The sequence below is a fragment of the Mixophyes fleayi genome, chromosome 8 (assembly GCF_038048845.1).
Source record: "Mixophyes fleayi isolate aMixFle1 chromosome 8, aMixFle1.hap1, whole genome shotgun sequence".
Lineage (NCBI taxonomy): Eukaryota > Metazoa > Chordata > Amphibia > Anura > Limnodynastidae > Mixophyes > Mixophyes fleayi.
Window position 1 is genome coordinate 102837877 of NC_134409.1, and position 22689 is coordinate 102860565.

Genomic DNA, 22689 nt, shown 5'->3' on the forward strand with positions numbered 1-22689 from the left:
AAACATTTGTATATTTAGCAGACACAAACAGAAGTTGAGCGTAAGTGGCTGAGTGTGACAATGGGCATTTCTTGTCGGTACAATTATCACAGGAACACACTGTGCCTCTTTCTGTCATCTATATTGCATGCAAAGCTTTTTCCACTTGTGATTGGCTGATTAAAAAGAAGAAAATTAAATAGGAAACATTCCAGTTTGGAAAAAAAAAGAGAATGGGAAACTATTATGAAGTGCTTATTTTCTATGCTTACACCTTAGTAAAAAGAAGAACATACAAAAACTATTTATAGCCCCACAACCCAAAAATAATGCAATTGTTTTGTCAAATTATATGCTGTAAATGCAAATGATAGAAACACAGATGCAGAGGTTTATAATCTCTAAGTTATCACCCACCTGGCTCTTTCATAGCTGTCCACTGTTAATATGGGTTTTATATCCACTAACGACAGAAAAGCACATTAATAATAGGATGCATGTTTTCAAAAGAGCTCCTTCTCTCCATTTAATTGGTAACTTCTGCAGTGGAACGCATATGCGTGTGCGTTCCACTGACAGGAAGTTTGGCAGTTGGAACGCACGTTTGCGTTCCAAATGCCGGACTTCCTGTCAGTGGAACACATATGCGTTCCATTGCGGAAGTTAACAGCGGCGGGATCGGAGAGCAAGTCAAAGAGATCGGCGGGATCAGGTAAGTCACTCGAGTATAAGCCGAGGAGGGCTTTTTCAGCACAAAAAAATGTGCTGAAAAACTCGGCTTATACTCGAGTATATACGGTACATGTTAACTAGTCAGGCCTCATGCAAATGGTAAATACACATAGCTCTAGAAAGGAATGTGGTATTTTACAGCACTGAGGGGGCTAGCAGAAGGAATCTGACTCTGCCTATTACAACCTGGTACAGGTGGATGAAAGGAGGAAATTCATGGTAATCAGTAAACAGGACCCCACACTGGCTGGTGGTTGGGAGGGGAGGGAGGATGCTGGGAAGGGGGAGGGGGTTGATCGCCTACCTCACATTCCTCATACCAACACCAGAATCTTCACTAAGAAAAGAGATTTTATTTCACCAGGTTACAGTAAAAAGAACGTGACCCGGCCAGGAGATCATTTTCAGTAAGAATCTAAAATATTCAGCCACCCATGACAGAGGGGACTAGGAATGCAAACGTATTAAACTCTTTCACAGCCTGACAATTCCCAACAACTCGCCCTGCTGATAATGCATATGGATATTCTTTATATACTGTAAAACAGACCTATACTTTCATTTATAAGGTTATACGTTTTAGTAACATTGCATTTCCAGTAGATTCCAAAACTGCAGTGAACAGCAACCAATCAGCAATTGCTTTATATCACTCTAGCACAAGTAAAGCTGGGTACACACTACAGGGTTTTTGTCCAATAATCGGCTCAACCAGCCGACGTACGACCGCTTGTTCGAAAGTCGGGTCAGTGTGTGTACTGACACGATGGTTGAAAGTCTGCCCAAATAGACGATTATCGCCTCATTTGGCTGGTCGCACCGTTCATTTTTTTCTGATCAATCACCTAACGATCATGCAGTGTGTATGCACTCATGCTGACCATCTCCATAGAGTTTACAGAGTCGGGCTCTTTTTCAGCTGATGTTAGCACTGAATGTCAGAGTGAATAAATGTAGAGAGTGCTGTAGAAGGAATAATTCATTTTTTCGTTCTGAGACAGCTTCTCTAGCTATAACAAGGTGGTTTTAATCAGTGTGACAATGTGACAGCAGTGAATGAATGAATATTGTGCTGTCATTCTCCGTACTAGAGGACCAGACAGAGGACCAGATGAAGAGCACAGATCTGAAGGTAAATCGTGTCAGTGTGTATGGATGAATCACCAGACTGATCGGACCTTCAGTCGTAGGTATAATCGTTTGAGATCGCACGTTGGTCTGAACAATTCTTCAGTGTGTACCCAGCTTAAGGCAATTGTCTGCTATGGTTTAATGCAGATTTCGCAAATAAATACAGCAGTAAGTGGGCCCTTAGCTCTTTGAACGTTTCTTGCCTGTGGGATTAAGATAAAAATATAAAGCAACACAACAGATGACAATCAAATGTTCAAAACAAAATAGTTGGCCTACAGGATTAATTTGCTCCAAAAACATACTAGTAGGTTAATTGGCTGCTGTTAAATTGACCCGTGTGTGTGTGTGTGTGTGTGTGTGTGTGTGTGTGTGTGTGTGTTGGAAATTTAGACTGTAAGCGCCAATGGGGCAGGGACTGATGTGAGCGAGTTCTCTGTACAGCTCTGCGGAACTAGTAGCGCTATATAAATAGCTGATGATCACGTAAGGGTTCTTATTGCTATTACAATACTGTGGCGCAGAACAAATTATATTTCTGTACTCTGAAGTACCACATAAGATAAAAGGAAAAAGGTATCATTAACTAGCAGAGTCATGTCTTCACCAAATCGATACTTTAGCAACTATCCTTTTTGTACTTCCAGAAACACACGTACAATGTCATGTTATAACTAGGTCACAGTATTAAGCAGTACCTTGTATCTGATTTGTGAGTCAATCACAATTGCTAATGTGTTTGCATTACATCAGACAGGGTCCACAATTGTATCAGCTACTAGAATGTGCATGTACACAATGAGGTAGTACCTGGGGGCAGAATTTGACCCCTTGCACCACGATTTGCATTGCACCACCAGGGTTAATCGCTAAAATCTCCCGTTGGCTAGTGTCATATTCAGACAAACATTGCCTAACAGAAGGGAAGTTGTAACCTACATCTGAAATCCTCAGTAAGATTGAATAACTTTTTCTTTCATATTAATAACATTTTGTCTCAATGCAGAAAAGTCAGAATTTGTGTAATAAAATTTATACCTGTAAATGTAGCCGAGATGATACATCTATCCCCTTCTGTATCTATGCTTTTACTCACTATTAAATCAGCAGGAACGGATATTTACACTAAGAAGCAACTGTACATAAAGTGTCAGGAAATGCTGCAAGCGTCTGAAATGTAAAAACGTCACCGAGGGTATTTACAAACAGTTCAAAAGGTCCAAACCTGCACTCCAGTATTAGTATTCAATGAGCAATTATCTTTTGTCTGTCTAATGCAATGAAAGCCAACGTCTGCTATGGTTAAGTGTACATTTCCTCATGTGAGAATCATGCACACAAAAGCAGCAGCTCTTACAAAACACCTTCTTTGGGTGTTTGCATCATGCAAACACCCAAGATATCATTATCGGTCAATTACAATTAAAAGTTCCTCTGTTCGGGTTATGAGCAAAAAAATTAATTCTAGTGGTTTGTGACCTTTGTAGAAGTCAGGAAAATGAAATACACATTTCCCGATTCATAGAATTGTGTCCACTGTTCCTTGCTTAATTAATCCCTGTATATTTCTTACATTTTTCCTTATATGTAATGTAAATTAACCACCATAATATCTTCTATCCAAGGGATAATATAACTACCTCTGCATCCTCTCACTTGTTTGGATAAGCGCCAGTGTGAAGACTACTAAACAACACTTACCTCACAGCCATAAAGAACAAATCTTCAGCAGTAGAGTGGGGCAGATAGAGTCAGGCTGTATGTGCAGAGGTTATTATATATCTGAGAGCTTCTGCAGCATAGCAGTCACTGCCTCTTTGTGGAATAATACACAAATAAAATATGGATATTGGATAATAGGGGAGAGGGGACAGGGGTGATTATATACCAATTATGACATTAGAGGAACCCCACAAATAAGCCGTTTTGTGCCATCACACGCCTACTTTTGTGCAAAAGCTTGTTTCCATTGGGAGCATGTTTGTCAGGCCAAGATGGTGGCATTTGTTGGTAGTGGAGCAGATTGTGGGGGTTCCTTGCCAAGACCAGATTAGGTGAATTTGTTTTGTGGGATAAGATTTAAATAGGATAAAAAGGGTGGAGGGGGCACAATACAGGGGCGAGCTCTGCTTTCCTGGAGGGCACAGTCTATCATCTGCACATTACAAGGAGAATATCAACCAAACTAATATAAAGCGTCACTTGTAATAAAGACTGTTCCTGGTCGGACCTCCCTTTTGTGGATTTGGACTAAAACTTATTTTTAAAAGGTTGGCCGTTACATCCAACTAATTGACAACTTTATAATTTGAATATTTAAACCCAAGCAACGCCGGGTACTTCAGCTAGTATAAACATATTTATTCAGATCCTGTGTAATAAAGGGAAATCCTTTTTTCTGTGCACAGAAATCTGCCTACTGAAAGATACCATGGGGTTCAGTCTACAATGGCTGATTAAACAGAGAAGTATCTTGCACATATCGGACATTTTAGAAGGGGTTGCTACCCCACCATAGCTATTCCATGAGGACCCCAATCCTGGGAACCCACTGCTCCCTGTAGTAAATAGCGAGCCTAGTCCAAAGAAAGAAAGGAAGAAAGATCTGAGCATGGTTGGGCAGGAAGTTAAATTTCCCCCACTGCAGGTGTATATGCAGCACTCGAATGGACAGTACTTATAGCAAATACAGTCAAGCGTTGCATCCTGACAAAGCTTCTCTCTCCAGGTCATTAGATATGACAGATTGGAAGGTTTCATTGCAATGGTTGCGTCCTGTAGAGAGATCCACAATGAAGGGAAACAAGAATTGTCTTAATGTGGGCAATCCCTTTACGTTTTGTATAAGTGGCTACAGATATCTATAGGTTTGTGAAGGTTACAGGACATTCCATAATGGACCATTCTAAATCTTAGCTTCGGTGGTTCTTTAAAGCTACAATACCACCCAATTTCAGAAAATATGGATGTCTGCTTTATAGATCTCTACAACTGAAGATAATTTTAGAGATTGGCACTCTATATTTGTAAACAATCTTGTTTGGTTCTCTGTAAGTAATCAGAAATATGAATTTGTAATAAGCCCACATGTGAAATTTTATAGAAATATGGTTGTGCTCCATTAGCTTTGCTCACACATCCTGATCTAAAAGGCTAGCAAGCTTAACTAGTATTGGAGACAGCAGTTTTTAGGTCTCTGTCCAAGTACTCATGCTGGGCTTACATGTGGGATGTCCAACAACAGCATCCTTACTCAGCAGAATGTCAGAAAGCTGCCGTGTAAGTAGAATACATGTTTCCCGAAAGCAGAAAAACAAATCTACACGTTAAAGCACACTAAATATAGAAAACACCAACACTCATGATTTACAAGAATTAAACATGTTACCACCCATGCAGCACATGCATTAACTCCCCCATAGCAATGCTTGCACAAAGTTACAGCCATAAAAGTAAATGCTCTCTTTCAGAGTCTTTCCAGTCAGTCTCATTTTAATAAAGCTTAACTTAAAAAAAAAACAAAAACAAAACAAAACATAAAAGTAACGAAAAATATAATGTAATATTCATAAGGAAACAAGATGCCACTTCCTTGTTCCACAGTAACACAGTGACTGAGATGGGGACTGCATTTTTTTTCTGGGTAAGAGCGTTACAGCTACTATAGCTGTCCTTACACTTGCATTTTGGAAGCAGATTTTACACTTTAATAGCATTTTACAGCTTGAGTGTGACAGGCTACAGAAGTGTTTGTTAATGCCAGCCCTCACTCACCTCCAACAGCTCATGTTTGGAGGACTTCGCTCAGTGAAAACAGGTTAGTAGTAGTCTACCTGGCTGGGTCAGTAACTAGGTAACCTGGGCATGAGTAAAGAAATCCTGAAAACATGAGCTGCTCGGCGTGTATGGGGTCTGGAGTTCAGAAACACTGAGCTAGAGCAGGAGGCGTTGGAAGGACAGTGCCATAACACAAACGCTCTCAACAGGAAGCGCAAATGTTAGAGGGTAAGGGGCCTAAATAAGTTAAACTCATTTACAATCAGTTTAGGGTAATTATTTAGTGTGTATAGCAGTGATCTAATATTAAACAAAACAAATACTCTGCTGTACTTGCTTGTAGGCACAGCGGAACCTAAAAAGGTTATACGGTAATTAAAACTAAAATGTGTTTCCAGTTTAATTTTAGAGCTTGTCCAGCGAGCAACACCTTCTCTTTAGGTTGTACATTCAGCATACCTCCTTAATGACACAAACGCCTTATTAAGGCATTCCAAAGTAAGGATATAATCAGATTAAAAGTATAAATGGTTTAGTAAAAAGCACCATGCATTAATCTCAAGTGAAGCAATTGTCTGAAATACAAGCCGATTTGTAATATGGCCTTTGCTGCTGTTGGCAAACATTTCCTTATTTAACAAAAAAAAAAAAAAAAAAAGGCTGTATGGAATGTGACAAAGACTAGATACAAAGACTGTATGGAATGTGACAAACGAGATAATAATGCTTCCTTTTCTATGACAGATTAAAGACAGTTCAATACCTGAAGAAAGGAGATTCCGTCCAAAGTTTAATATCGATTGAAACAGGTCACTCCAACACAGACAAGTGCAAGTAAAGCATCCAGTCATAACAGGTTTACTTCAGTTGGTCCAAAATTTTTTTTTAGTAAGGTAGTATGTTATGGTCACCCTCTATGGGAGGGGCTTAGGAGGTACCTAGTACACGGCTTAATGAAAGGCCTCATTTGCTAAAATGTATGCGGCAGTAGCATTTTTGTACCTCGCGTGCATAAAAATATTAATTTTAATTAATTAAAAACTTTAAACAGTCAGAACAAAGAGTGACAATTAAAATGGTCTTTGGTCTTTATACAGTATTGCCCACCTAGAGGAAGATCACCATGGCAGCTTTCCATCAAAAAAACCTGGGATTGTAGAACAGAGGTAAGTTGTTTTTTTTTGTTTTTTTAAACTAGAATACACCCCAACACACAACTCACTTTCACATTTATGAACAGAAGTTTGAAGAAGTGGATATGTTGCCTATAGCAACTAATCAGATTCTAGTTGTCATTAATTAACGCGTTCTACAAAATGACAGCCAGAAGCTGATTGGTTGCTATAGGCAACATCTCCACTTTTTCAAACCTGCAGCTTGATAAATTTACCCCTAAGTGAAGTTTTTAATTCAGATTTGAATTTTTTTGTGTTTAGTTCCACCATTGAATCCTAACAGCTGCAGGCAAAACATAGCTCATGACCTACCACGAACAATGAATGCTACTGTCATGGGAATCCTATTTAATGCTCCACTTAAACTGGTGATGCCCAACACCAATAACTTACTTTAAAAGCAACTCCGTGACGTCAATTCAATTTCACCCTAATCAAGTAACGTCAATTTATGGAAGGAGTGTAATCAGCATGAACAGCTCAGTCCTACATTCATCTGAAATGACTTGATTGGTGCACGTAAATACAACAGGACTTCAGAACACAGTTATGCTGTGGCTCTTGCCTACAGGATTTCCTCAATACTGCCTGCATGATTATAACAACTGCCACCAACATGGGGCAAGCTTAACCCCACCTAGCAAAACACAGTGATATTACAGCACACATGTAGAATGTCTACTCTAAAGAACACACCTTCAATCTGGGAAGCTTTTTCTCACACTACATATACACATTACTGCTGTCAAATTAAGACCCATTTATTCAACTGAATACCTTGGGCATGAGAACAGCTCTGTGGATGCATTAAGCCCTAGTAATAGAAACAGACAAATACACATTACAGGAAAGAATCTCCATACAGCCACACTATAATGGGTCTTACAATACTCCTCATAAGGGTATTAGATTTGCTTTCAGACACCAATATGAAAACATGCATGTACAATACCAATTCTTAAATATATCCATTTGCTCTTAAAAGATAATAAAGCTGAAAGAAATGTCACCCACATTAGACAAAAACATTGTGACACATAAATTGAAATACTTTATATTTTTAACATACCTCAATATTTCTGCAATTCACTGATGTGTGGATGGCAAATTATTAAAAAGATATAGTTGGTCTAATGTATGAAATGAAGAAGCTCAAGCAAACATTTCAATCAGAATGACAAAAAGTGACGGCAGGTTTAAGAACGGAAGCGGTGGAAAACGGAATTAAGACAGACACAGTGGAGGGGGAAAAAAAATGGAGGTGGTCATTCAATAAGTGGGAGGAGACTTTGGAGGCATTGTATAGTGATTTTCAACTCAGGAAGGACAAACAAGAACACATGGACAGAGCTTGTAGGAATAATATCAGAATCCATAGACCAATCTGAGTTAGAACCACAGCTCCTACACTTTTTCTCACTAGTACCAGATCGCCCACAGGACCAACTTTTGATAGATGGGGGAGAGCTTCATTTGGTCTCTACGGCCCCGGATAATTTCAGAGCAGTAAATTAGATAATATAATTTGTTACTCAATTATGGAAGTCTTTGAAACCAATTCAGCACTTTTTATGACATAAATCAAAGTTGTGTATCATTTTAAATATATATCCGTTTTGAGAAATATTGCCTGTAAGATTCCTTTTCAGGAGTACTACTGGGTAAAAAAAATAAAAAATGTATTGCAACATTTTGAAGTTTTTGTTTTCTTAAATTTTCCCTTAGTTTGTTTATTTATATTCAGTCCGTAGTGCTGCAGACATGCCTGTGCATTTATTTACCCCCTGACCGAAGTTCATTAAGGCTTTACACCCCAGCCTTTACCTCTTCCCTTAGCTTAACAAATCTGACGCAGCTGAAGTTAAACGCAATTTGTTCTATGTCTTTCCCCTCCCTTTCCTTTGTTGGTGTGACCCATGATAAATCAATCTTGGCACTGATGACGATAAACCAGGTCAAAATACGTTTTAAATCTTTACTTCTCACATGATAGACTAATGTCTTTCCCTCTGAACGGTCCAAATAGCCTTCATAAGCAATCAATACTTTTTATTTCTTTGAAGCAGATGTTAGGACAGGTTGTCTTACTTCAGTAGTCTCACTACTTAGGTAATAGGCATTTCGAATTACATTCCAGGGGGTTCTCTGTTGTCTACCTCATAAGGGAATTGCCATCCTTAATCTCCACCTCCAGTTTGATCCAGATGAGCTGACAGCAGGTAAGTTCAGCAGATACCTCATCTTGGCAGGTCACGTAAATGGTTCTCCTAGCAGCATGGTGGCTAAGTGGTTAGCACTTCTGCCTTACAGCACTTGGGTCATGAGTTCAATTCCTGACCATGGCCTTATTTGTGTGGAGTTTGTATGTTCTCCCCGTGTTTGCGCGAGGTGCTCCTGTCTCATCCTACACTCCAAAAACATACTGGTAGGTTAATTGGCTGCTAACATATTGGGGAGTGTGTGTGTGTGTGTGTGTGTGTGTGTGTGTGTAATTTACACTGTAAGCCCCAATGGGGCAGGGACTGATGTGAGCGAGTTCTCACATCAGTGCTACGGAATTAGTGGCACTATATAAATAAATGGTAATAATAATCTTAGTGAATATTTATGTTCAAGATCAAGACCAGTCATCTTTCTTTGCATTTGTAGATCAGAAAATGTCTGAGCAGAGAAAAAGAGGTGTTCTGGTCGGGGATTTACAGTACATTAATTTAGAACAAGCCAACCTTTGATTTTAGATTTTTACAGTGATCAGTTCATGTTTTGTAACTGCACAAAAATTTCAGTCACCACCTTATTATTTATCTGAAAATAATGGCATCTAACAATAGCCAACCACACTTCCCCCAACAGCAAATACAATGGTTACTACACTACCTTATGTATAAAGTGATCCCCACATCTCTTAAGACTGTATACTAATTTGGACAATACCATTTGTAACCTTCTGTGTCATTGTATAAACATTTCATTTCCTCCTCAATTAAAATAGCTGCATAATAAGTCTGGTGTTTTTTTTGTTGTTGTTTGTTTTCTTTGTAATGCACTGACGCCGTCCTCGGTTTCTGAAAGGTGAATTAAATTGGCTTTAACACTCACAAACCCTAAAAATCAGTCTTTTTTATAAAAACCCCAAAAAACAAACTTAACACTCCCATAGGTTTCTTCATCCTGCTTATCAACTTTGCTGCTAGGTCTCTTACCACATTTCCTGTATTGGCTTAAAACAAATATAAGTTCTTGGTACTACTGAGATTTTCTCATCAGCTAATTACTGGTTATTTGGCATGGTTCCAGCTGTTCAGGACAGGATACCCTCCTGTCTCCCAATTTGCCACTACACCTTTCAGAAAGGTGCTATCTTCTGGCTATCCTTCCTAAATCCACACTTGTTCAGTTTCTTTTTCTCATGGTAGGGTCATGAACATTTACCATGTTACAGAGAGAACCCCACACATGGGAATATATGCAGTGTCTTCAATTTTTTCCATTTCAAATACTCTCTAAATTACTCAATAACCCATTTCCATACTGATGAGCAGTGACTATTGCTTTTATAAGATCACAAGTGACAGCATATGACACAAAATATAAGAGACAAATGGTTCAAAACAGATTATGATGCTCTAGCTCCAATTTAAGTTAGAAAGTACAGATCACTTTGTATGAACTTGGACAAATTATTATATTTTTCTACAACCAATGCAAGCTGCACCCATTAAAGTTTCCTATAAATTAACTAACAGCAAGGATTCACGGTCACATTTTTTTATATACTTTTTTTTAATTTGACCACGATTTGCTCACATTCTCTGATAGAAAACAGGTTAAAATAGATTGATTAATATGGCAGAAAAATACTTATGGCTTTCAAATGCAAGTGCTACTGTATTCTAGTAAATCCATGCAAAGGGTATGTAACAAAGACAGGCTGGCAGATTTCATATTTAAGTAAATTTAATTGGCGGTACAAGTAAATGGGATCTCTCTCACTTCTATATATTGGCAGCACAGAGAAAAAAGTGTTAAGGCTGTGCATTTAAAAAAATATATATAATATTATTATTATTATTATTATTATTATTATTATTAATAATAAAAAAAAAATACTAATATGTAAGGGCAGATGCTATTTTCAAACTCACAACAATCACATGTAAATCCTTCCTAAAATAGGTGACCAACAACTTTATTTAAAAAATGCACAGATCTGGTGTAGGTAAAGCAGAATTTGTTTCACCGTACCCCCGGATGGAGCGTAGTATTGCACGGTAAACAGAGGATCCGTTTTGCATTAATGCACTCACTGCAACAGGTAGGCCCAATGCCAGTGTCCTTGCAACACAGCAACTCTTCCTCCTAGCAAAGAATTTGCTGCAGGCTCCCCTTAACCGGGACAACTGACCCCAGATCTGTGCAGAGGAATGGGTCTGATTAAATATGAAAGCTGCATGACACTGATTAACAGCCAAAAGAAAAAACAAATATTAAATGTGACCAACAACTAGAATTTAAAAAAATATATCAATAAATAAAATTAAAGACACACAAAACAAAGAGAAATGGAAGTATGAATAAAAGTAAAGATTCTTTTTTCCCCCCTTCCTTTAATAATTATTTTTGTTGAACTTAAAGAGAGGATACAGAAAGAAAAACAAAACGGGGACATAAGGCTAATCACAAGTTAACATGACATTTTAGATGATAGATTATTTGGGACATTCAGTCTTCAATCTGTCCCTCTCCACCGGCATCTTCCCCTCCTCCTTCAAACACGCTCTTGTATCCCCCATTCTTATGAAACCTAACCTTGACCCCACCTCTCTCTCTCCAACTATCGCCCCATCTCTCTTCTCCCCTTTGCCTCCAAAATACTTGAGAGGCTCGTCTGCAGCGGCCTCTCCACCTACCTCTCTGAACACTACCTGCTTGATCCTCTCCAATCTGGCTTCCGCCCCCTCCACCGAAACTGCCCTGGCCATAGTTACCAACGATCTCCTCTATGCTAAAGCTAGGGCCACTTCTCCCTTCTCATTCTCTTGGATCTCTCAACGGCCTTAGACACCGTTGACCACCCGCTCCTGCTCCACACCCTTCAATCCTTTGGCCTCTCCGGCTACGTCCTGTCCTGGTTCACCTCTTACCTTGCGGACCGCTCCTTCTCTGTCACCACCTCTGGTTCTCTCTCCCCCCCCCTCCTCCCTTCCAGAAGGGGTCCCCCCAAGACTCTGTTCTCGGACCCCTACTGTTCTCTCTCTACACCTCTTCCCTGGGCGAACTCATCAGCTCCTTTGGTCTCAAATACCACCTTTATGCGGATGACACCCAACTCTACCTCTCCTGATCTCTCTCCCTCCCTCCTCTCCAGGGTATCCGCCTGCCTCTCGGCCATCTCCTCCTGGATGTCCTCTAGCTTTCTCAAACTTAATCTCGCTAAAACCAAACTTATTGTCTTTCCTCCTGCTCTATCGCCCTCCCCTTCCAACCTTTCTATCACCGTTCTCAACTCCTCTATGTCCCCTGTTCCTCAACTTCGCTGCCTCGGTGTCATCCTTGACTCCACTCTCTCCTTTGCCCCTCACATTTGCTCTCTCGCTAAATCCTGCCGCTTCCAGCTGCGCAACATCGCACGCATTCGGCCCTTCCTCTCCCAAGATGACACTAAAGCTCTTGTCCACCCTCTTATTATCTTCCGCTTGGACTACTGCAACCTCCTCCTTACTGGCCTTCCCCGCTCTCATCTCGCTCCCCTTTGCTCCATACTCAATGCAGCACTCGGCTGATTTTCCTTCCTCGCCGCTCCTCTTCTGTCTTCCCTCTACCTATCCCTTCACTGGCTCCCCATCCCCTACAGAATCGTGTTCAAGCTCCTCACTCTTACTTTCAAGGCCCTCTCCAACTCCACTGCTCCCTACATCTCCAACCTCATCTTCATTCACGCCCCATCTCGCCCTCTGCGTTCGGCCAATGACCGTCGCCTCTCTTCCCCTCTGGTTACCTCCTCCCACACTCGCATCCAGGACTTCTCCCGTGCCGCCCCCCTCCATTGGAACCAGCTCCCCCGCTCCATCAGAACTTCCCCCAACTTGCCCAGCTTCAAAACGGGCCTTAAAAACCCACCTGTTCCTCAAAGCCTTCCAGTCCCCCACTTAACTGCCCTCCTTCCAGTTTCCCACCCACCCCCCTCCCACTCCTGCTCCCCCTCCTTTCCTCCCCCTAACCTTGTGTCGCTGTCCATCCTACCCTTAGATTGTACGCTCCCTCGAGCAGTGCCTCCTCTCCTCCACCCCCAACCAACCTGCCTCCTCTCCAGGTGTTGCCCTGTCAGCTATAGTCTGGCAATGCATTCTGGGGCTTGTAGTTTCACAACACCTGGGGAGCCAAAGGTTGGCCAGGCCTGATGTAGACTGCCACTTCTGTCTTAATACAAAGAGACAGCAGGGAAGGAGATGTGTCTGGTATCACACACCATGCTGCTTAGCATCATTGATTGGCTGTGAGCAGAGCACAGAGCAATATTCACAGCCTATCAATTGCACAGTCTGGTATGCGATATCACTTCTTCAGCTTGCGCTTCAACTTTCTCCCAGGTGCTCCACCAGGCTGCTTTTACTTGTCATCTGGCTCTTGGCGTCCAACAGAGTCCCATTATAATTAAATAAACCATTGTTTCTCCTATTAGAACATGAGTGAGCAGTACAGCCAGCAGTGTGTTACACCAGTGCCTACCAGTCTGACCAGTACTGGCAGGTGTGGATAAAGCCTCCAACATTTGCAAAGTATTACAACTGTCCCCATCCGGGTAGCAAAATGTTCTGGGGAGAACACTGTGCATATAAATAGGGAAGACCAGTGGAAGAGAAATTAATTACAAGGGGAGGAGAAGAACAAGTGGTGGAGATGGGAAATTAAATACAGGAGAGGATTGTGGGCACTGAGTTATGGCTAATGTTAGAAGTTATCAGGCCAATAACAATAGTTGTGCCTAGGACATTACCACAACAAACAAATAAATGTTTATTTATTGTGACGGTTGCATCTAGGTGGTGCTAGGATGACATCTGTTAGTACTTTGGAGTTTCAGATATAACCAAACGTGATTGAAGATTTGTGTTACCACACCCTGCAGTGACTCAGTAGAGAGCTCAGCAATACAAGGACTGTATCGTTTGTGTGTTTAGTCACTAAACAGTAAGCAGCAAGTGGCCTAGCTGTCCAAAGTGAGGTAGTACCTTGAATGGGGTTTTGTTTTTAAACATGTGGAACTTGATTTGTTAAAGGAAAGTAGGGCAAAAAAAAAGGAGTAAGTTTGCTCCCAGACAAACCATGTTACAATGCAAGGGGTGTAAATTAGTTTATTATTTTCCACATAAGTTAAAGACTAGCTGTTTTTTCATGTAGCACAATTAATAGCTTTATTTTCACACTGAAATTTAGAGCTGACCTAGGAATATGCCCTACCCAAACAATAAATCTCCATCAAATTTTAAATTTACACCCCCCTCCAATGCAACATGGTTTTGCCAGGGTGCAAAGTTACTCCTTTTTTTTTGCTTTACTTTCCTTAATGAATCAGGCCCATTGTGCGAACCTAATTAAAGTTAATTTATGTTTAAAGTCTGAGTTTACTAGGTGAAGAGTCATGTGTGCACTGACCTTTAAAGCAAATCCAGTCACAAAATATAGGCTTTTGGGAGACCAAAATATAAACTTGTGTGACAACATGGATTACAAAAGACATTACATCCTGCTGTCCTTATTCACATGACATGGACCATGTGGACTTTTGTTCACCCTTGGTCTGTTGTGGACGTGGGGCACCAGCTCGCTCAGCAGAGGAGAACCCTAATCCCTGCACATCACCAATCCATATACGCATCTCGGTCAATCCACAGACAAGCTGCCCTAGGACAACCACTGCAGGGTGGGATTTCCACAGTGTGAAATTTGGACATTTTAAAAGAGCCTGCAGCAGGGACCAAAGGGTGGTCAAAGATTCCCTGAGCCTGCTGTAGAGATTCGTCTCTCACCAGCTCCATTGTGACTCCCGATACGCAACAACTCTACCCATCTTACTTGCGGATCTGCTCACTTGGTGGGCCTGTTGGAGCAGGGAGATTGGGGTTCAGGTCCCTACCATGTCATTATCAAGCCTTTGGCCAAGTGACTGGAACCAGCAAGTAAGAAGAGGATCACAGCAACAGCTTGGCCGAAACTTCGCATCGGGGTCTATGAGAGAGGCAGCTTGGCCAGGACACCAGCTTTGGAAAGCTCCAACGGACCCAAAGGCTTTGTTGCTCCGGCAATTGCATCAGCACCATTCCACTCTGCTACAGCTTGGTCGGAGATTGCCGCAAGTGCTATTGGAGACCTGCCTATAATATTGAAGGTATAGGACTTAACAACTTGGCCCGGAGTTTAGTATTTTCCCAATACTGGTGTAACATTGTTGCGTATCCATGGCAACAGCTTCAGGACCACTTAACCAAACAGCTTAGCCTAACACAAATTGCCATAGACCTCTATAGTGGACAAAGTACAGTAGATTTTTAAAATGTCTTAAGCACTGACGTTTGGCCCTCGTGCTGTGGTACTCTCAACTGGTGTCCCATTCTTGGAATTGTACCAGTTTATTTATATAGCGGTTAAGTATTAAATGTACTGGGACGTTGTGGAGTGTAATTTGAAGTGTGGTGAGTGGGGTTCGATTTACAGTGCAATATTTGTTATTGGCTATTGATTACATTTGATGTTAATCTTTTGTAATAAAGAACCAGTTGTCTCTCTGTGTGATTCAGAACCCATAGATACCATGGGATAAATGTATCAAGCTGAAAGTTTTCCTGCGCTTTTAAAAAACCAATCAGATTCTAGCTATCATTTATTTAGTACACTCTACAAAATGATAGCTAGAATCTGATTGGTTGCTATAGGCAACATATACACTTTTCAAACCCACTGGAAAACTCTCAGCTTAATACATTTACCCCCAGGACTACTCTCTGGGTTCCTACTCTAATGTTCTGGTATCATCACACCTTGCCTGACATAACTGAGGCCATCAAAAAAATATTTCATGTCCTGCCTTGTATGATCCATAGCTGACTACATAATTATAACCATGAATATAGTTATTAACAATATATTAGACCTACATAAATTCATTCATAATTATATATCATAAGAACATTGTTAACTATTTACTACAGCTATATATCAATCTGCTACTGTTAAATATTATAAATAAAAATTACTGGCTTGATCTCCTTCTACACTACTCTCCCTTACTTCTCTGAGCCACTTCTATATTCTCCACCCTACGAAAGCTCACACCACCCTTCTGTGTGGTCACCCCCCTTCCCCTTTCCAACCCAACTGCCCTCCCACTCACCCCACTTTCTTTACAGTTAAAAAAAAAAAATCTTTCACAATGCACATTAAACTAATTCCACAGCGCTGTACAGAGAACTCATTCACATCAGTCCCTGCCCCATTGGAGCTTACAGTCTAAATTCCCTAACACACTCACACAGACAGAGAGACAGAGACTAGTGTCAATTTTGATAGCAGCCAATTAACCTACCAGTATATTTTTATGGAGTGTGGGAGGAAACCGGAGCACCCAGAGGAAACCCACGCAAACACAGGGAGAACATACAAACTCCACACAGATAAGGCCATGGTTGGGAATCGAACTCATGACCCCAGTGCTGTAAGGCAGAAGTGCTAACCACTAGGCCACTGTGCTGACCATTTGTGCTTTCCTATGTTTGTACAAATATCTTTACTGTGCTGTTCCTTCTATTCGCCTGTGTGACCATCCAAAATAAAGCACTATAAAAAACAAAAAAATTATGACTGGCTTTCAGCATAGCGCAGTATCACAAAAATGCTTCCTTTATAATAACCAGTAGTTTGGTATAGAATAACTGTAAATAAAATAGGATATGTCCATCTATATAATGCAGCGAAGTCATTCACACTGCTGCCTCACAGCATCATGGGTTCAAAACAGACTAGACTTGACTTATTAGTTGCTATGAGCAACAACTCCACCTAATACATAAAGATCTATGGTTTGCTATCAGAAAAACTAGAATTGATTCCAGCCTACTGAACCCCTTGTTAGTCCCATCCTCAGAGGGTATAATATGCTAGAGATAGGGGAAAGGGGGGAACAAAATAGTGCAAAAAACTTTACTTTTAATCTGGCTTAGAAAAAAATCCAAATAGACACAAGATAAAGAAAAAACCCAAAAAAAACACACGCGCCCCATATGAACAACACGTTTGGGATATCTGATGAAAAGACTCGGAAACAGCAATTCCTGACTTAGAGACTTCTGCGTTTCAAAACACTCGATACGCTGGTCTTTGGTCAGACTACCACTATCATCAGCCTGTGAGGCAACAGCTTCCTATTATTTTTAGACTGCTCGTAGCCACGAATAAAAGTAATCAACTGCACTATTTTGCATCCCCCCTCCCCCCCCAATAGAATGTGAATGTAATAATATATAACAGCCACATTTTATTAGCTAGATAATATCATGTACATAGTATTAGAATTGATTGATCTCAGTAGCAGACTTTTTTTATTGTCTATTAATCTTCATTCATTATGAACAATGAAAACATCCTTTCACTGTGTTTCCTGTATACCAATTGTTGGTGTTTGTAGACTTGGAAATGTTATTAGTTGACACAAATCTATAGGCCGTTCAGGATTTCAAAATTCACAACTTTTCCATAGACAGTCTCAGGTCTCTCAGGAAGTACTTGATGTAACATCCCAATATTTACACAAAATGAACGTAAATCTCTTTCATTTTGTAAAAGTCTATCACAATTTAGTGTTTAAACTTTGCAGCACCAACTCCTAATTTAGCATAATCTAGATTGAGGCGTTTTGATTTTTGTTTTTCTTTCTTTTAAATTACTTGACCATACATCCCTTTGTTGTTCAAATAAATGATCACTGTTACATTTGCACCTAACATATAGCAAAGAGGGTATGTTATGTTTCCATTTGGAAAGATGGCAACTGCTTGATAGAAGACTATTAGTATCTATGATTTTGACAAAAGTATTGGTTATGATCTTTCCTGTACTCTCAATTTTCAATTGGAGATCAATGAAGATATTATTTTTACTTTGTGGCTAAATGTAAGGTTCCATTCATTCTCCAAATAATCCAAAATGATCAACAAATCACTAATAACATAAGATGAGGAAAAAAAAAAAGACAAAGTTTTTGAAAACAGGTTGTCCAGTTATAAAAGAAACATATAAGGTAGAAGCTCTAAATTGCTGTCATCCAGGATGGTTGAGGCAACACTACGCCAGCTACCTGCTTCCTAGTGCATCATGTTACAGGATCTTCAGTAGCTGCAATTTGGATTTCAATAAGACCAAAAAGACTGATAAGTTCTATGAGTCCTCATCTGGATTTTTCCTGATAAGCTGTTTAGGTATTTTATGTTATCCCGTGTGTTAATAAATATTCTTTGCTTTGTTATACTAAATGTTTTTCAATCTACTTCTGAATGCACCTATTTGGGGGAATGCTGGCACCTATCTTCACTAATCCTTAATGAGATTTATATCAATACTGTTAAACGATTTAAAGGTTTTAGCAAAATTACCAGCTGGAGTCTGCAAGAAGACTTATATGATCTACAGAAAAGCTTTTCTTCTCTGATAATGTGAATATTCACTTCTTGCATTCAGCGCAGTTATTGAACATGCTTTACCATACAGACACCTCTATAAAATGATATACATACTCCCTGGTGCTATGTATACATTGCATGAGATTGGGCGCAACGCAGATTTTCGATTTCATAACCATAGCTTTGATGACCAAATATGAAATGTAGTCAAACAATACATTGATTTATGATAGATATAAAACATTAACCAAAACATACATTAAAAACGAGTCACATTGCCAAATATTTTACACATCAGTCACCTAATAGTTTACATATCATATTGCCAGTATTAACAGCATGTATTTATTTCCGTTTTGGATAAAACTGTGAACTATGGTCATGGTGTATGGTGCATGGTGCATGCAACAAACGTGCAAGTAAATATCTTTCTGTGCCGAATATATAGGATCGTAGATTGAACACTTCACTACTCTTGGTACATTGATGCAATTCATTTTATTGTAGCTTATTTAAATATTGCACCATTTATGGCAAACTTGTCTCATGTTACACCTTTTCCTTTCTTACAATTACAAAGTTTAACACATAGCAGCTTGACAAATTTTCCAACCTCCTAACATGTAAGCTCTTAAGAGCAAGGTCCTCTCTATTCTGTCTCATGTCTGCACATTCTCTATCAATCTTACAAGTCCTTGTTCTGTTTCTACGTACAATTTTGATTTTTTTTTTGTATGTTTTGTTTATACCTAATGTTCAGGAACTGCAGAATTTTATGGCACATTTCATATAAACTATGATGTCCAAAACTGAAAACTTCTGATGCTAGATTGTCATTATACTATCTTGGGCAGAAAGTCAACAGTACCACCAGCCTTCATAAACCACAAGTAGACTGTAATAAAAGCACCCTTTACATATATAAGAACCCGACAGCACGCCAGGGGCACAGGGTCAATGCCAACCCAGCCCAAGCCTACACCAGGGGGCACAGGGTCAATGCCAACCCAGCCCAAGCCTACACCAGGGGGCACAGGGTCAATGCCAACCCAGCCCAAGCCTACAAGAGGGGGCACAGGGTCAATGCCAACCCAGCCCAAGCATACACCAGGGGGCACAGAGTCAATGCCAACCCAGCCCAAGCATACACCAGGGGGCACAGGGGCAATGCCAACCCAGCCCAAGCATACACCAGGGGGCACAGGGGCAATGCCAACCCAGCCCAAGCATACACCAGGGGGCACAAGGGCAATGCCAACCCAGCCCAAGCATACACCAGGGGGCACAGGGGTAATGCCAACCCAGCCCAAGCATACACCAGGGGGCACAGGGGTAATGCCAACCCAGCCCAAGCATACACCAGGGGGCACAGGGGTAATGCCAACCCAGCCCAAGCATACAGCAGGGGGCACAGGGGTAATTCCAACCCAGCCCAAGCATACAGCAGGGGGCACAGGGGTAATGCCAACCCAGCCCAAGCATACAGCAGGGGGCACAGGGGTAATGCCAACCCAGCCCAAGCATACAGCAGGGGGCACAGGGGTAATGTCAGTCAAGTCCAACAGTATACTGGGGACAGTGTAACAACAGAGCCTCCCCTCTCCAATAAATAGGGTATAGTATAGTAATTACACAACCCCCAAGTAAACCATTCATAAGGGAGTATAATGACTGTACTAAATGCCACACCAACATACCAGAATAGAGTGTAATGACAGTACAACCCCCACAGTAGTACAGAACATAACCTGCATCATACACAGGGTATAGGGAATAAACAGTGTGGACAGGGTCACATTATAGATGTGTATTCTGCAATGCACTGAGCAGGATAGAGCGGCGGACGCTCAGTACACACAACACAACAGGGAACCAACCCACTCCTGGCCTTCATGCCCGCCCCGGTCTCCCCCTCACCTGTGAGTGAGACACCACCAGGCTTTTGTTTCCCTCCCCGTGGTAACTCCATTCATTCTCATCCATCTTCTCCGCTTCCATCACAGGCGCAGAGCCCGGGTGTGGAGGGTTACCGCCGGCCACCACGGTGATCTGAGACAGAGGGACGAGCCCTGCTGGTCGGCCGGGGGTCCGGTGCTCGCTGCCTGACCGGTGCGTGAGGCAGTGCACCCTGGCAGCGAGACAGACAAAACTGTAGCTACACGTCACGCCGGTCCTCCCACCCTACCACGCCCACTAACTGGGTCAGACCCTGTGATTGGCCGGTGTCGCTGGTTCATGACCATCGAGCTGAAGCGACAGAGCGGCTGTGGGCATGAAGCTGTTAACTGGAGGATTGTGTCACCTCCATTGTGATGGTTGAAAAGTGGCGTAAAAAAATACTTGGTGGTGAAAACAGGTTTTTACTTCTGAGGGATATGCAACATGTGGCTCTCTGTCATTTGTGGAACGGAAAGTCTCAGCATATAGGGCTAGCCCCGCGAAACCATGTCAGAGCCTAACAGTGTAGTCCCATGACAGCTGCAGTGCCACAGGTTGCTTAAAGTCTTCAATGAATCCTTTCTAAAGCTGGGTACACACTACACTGTTTTCGTCCAATAATCGGCTAAAACAGCCGACATACGACCGCTCGCTCAAAAGTCGGGTCAGTGTGTGCAGTGACACGATGGTCGAAAGTCTGCCCAGATGGACGATTATCGCCTCATTTGGTTGGTCGTACCGTTTAATATTTTCGTTCCAATCTAATTTCCGTTGTGTAATGTGTATAAACTTCCGACCGATCCATAACAGTGAGTATGAAATTGCAGTCATTGCTCACGACAACATGGCTGTAAAAAGTCGGTAAAGGGACGTCCGCTTTTCCCTTTATCGTCCTAAACAAGGCTAGTGTGTATGCAGTCCATGGACCGAGCGATCTGACCATCGATCGCATGTAAAATTGCTCGGCATAAAAAGTTAGTCTAAATTTCTGTAGTGTGTACCCAGCTTAAGACTAAGTACACATTGGAGAATATTCTGACTGATGTGTTACCCACGACTGAAGGTCCGATCGGTCGGGTGATTCATGCGTACACGCGTTTTAAACAATTTTTTGTAAGACCAACCGTCCGGCCAATGATTTTAGACAGCTATATTGTCATCTTAAAAGATTTTGCTTTCGTACACGCTGATACGACATATGGGCTCCTTGCAGCGATATGACAAAGATATTTAAATAAAGGTCAGAACATCACTTGTAAAAACCTCCCACAAACTCAGATTCAGGTGTTTAATTATGGAAGCAGACATATCCAAAACATATCTTTAGTGTTTCACATCTATTTGCCTTTCTTCTAGATTCAATAAACAAAGGTGTTTAACTATGCAAGCAGAAATTTGCTATAGACACATACAGTATACAGCTACTATTGCTTTTCCTTTGAAAGCACATAATTGCTATTTGACTGACGTACGGACATCGCACAATGTGGAAGAGGTGAAGATATAAATTTACATACACACGCCACAAGAGGAGTTGCATTTTGAGGAACTTTCGGCAGTTGGTCGAGGAATTGGTCATAGATTGATACACGCTACATGATTGAAAGGTGATTAGAAAGATTATTAAACAGTACGACCAACCAAATGAAACGATTATCAGCACTTTGGAACGACTGTTGTTCATCATGCAAGTATACACACTAACGCGATATCTGACTGAACGGTCGTATGTCAACTGATTGGCTGAAAAACCTCGAGTGTATACCTAGCCTAACACCTTGAAATTCTTCTATAGGCAAATACAAAATAGGATACAGTCAGATTCTAGCTGTTATTTTTTTTTTGTACTTTAGAAAATGAAAACAAACCTCAAGGCTGAAGTTAGCTTCTTATTCATCCAGCTTCTTATTCATGCTCCAAATTCTTATTCAGATAAAGGATTAAATAAAGTTGGATCACTGATTTCACATCAGATTAACAATAAATATACAAACTGCAATAAAATTTTGCCTGCCCCAACACTGTTTTGGGCATGCAATCAGGTAGCAAAAATGGACACAGATAGCATTTTGAGCCTTTTGAATAAGTAGCTGCAGTTTCGCAAGGGTTAAATGCCATTGGGCCACCAATTTGACAGTGCGAATTAACACAGGGTGGTCAGTTACATATAAAACACCTGTCTTTTGCCTGGCCCAACACTGTTATTGGGCATGAAATCAGGTGGCAAAGTGGGCACATACAGCATTTTCATTATTTTGAATAAGTAGCTGTAGTTTTGCAACGGT

The 22689-nt window shown here is 41.0% G+C and overlaps 1 protein-coding gene across 2 annotated transcripts in view; it reads right to left on the reverse strand.

Annotated features, from left to right (window-relative positions):
• IPPK (inositol-pentakisphosphate 2-kinase) overlaps positions 1-20636 on the reverse strand; it is a 57709-nt gene extending 37073 nt beyond the window's left edge. For both annotated transcript variants that reach the window (XR_012678562.1, XM_075183021.1), the window contains exon 1: positions 20384-20636. Coding sequence is in view for 1 of the 2 variants with exons in the window: in XM_075183021.1 (XP_075039122.1) it covers positions 20384-20464 (81 nt within the window). In the remaining variant the exon portion in view is untranslated. The remainder of the gene's footprint in view (positions 1-20383) is intronic.
• Between the last annotated feature and the right edge of the window lie 2053 nt (positions 20637-22689).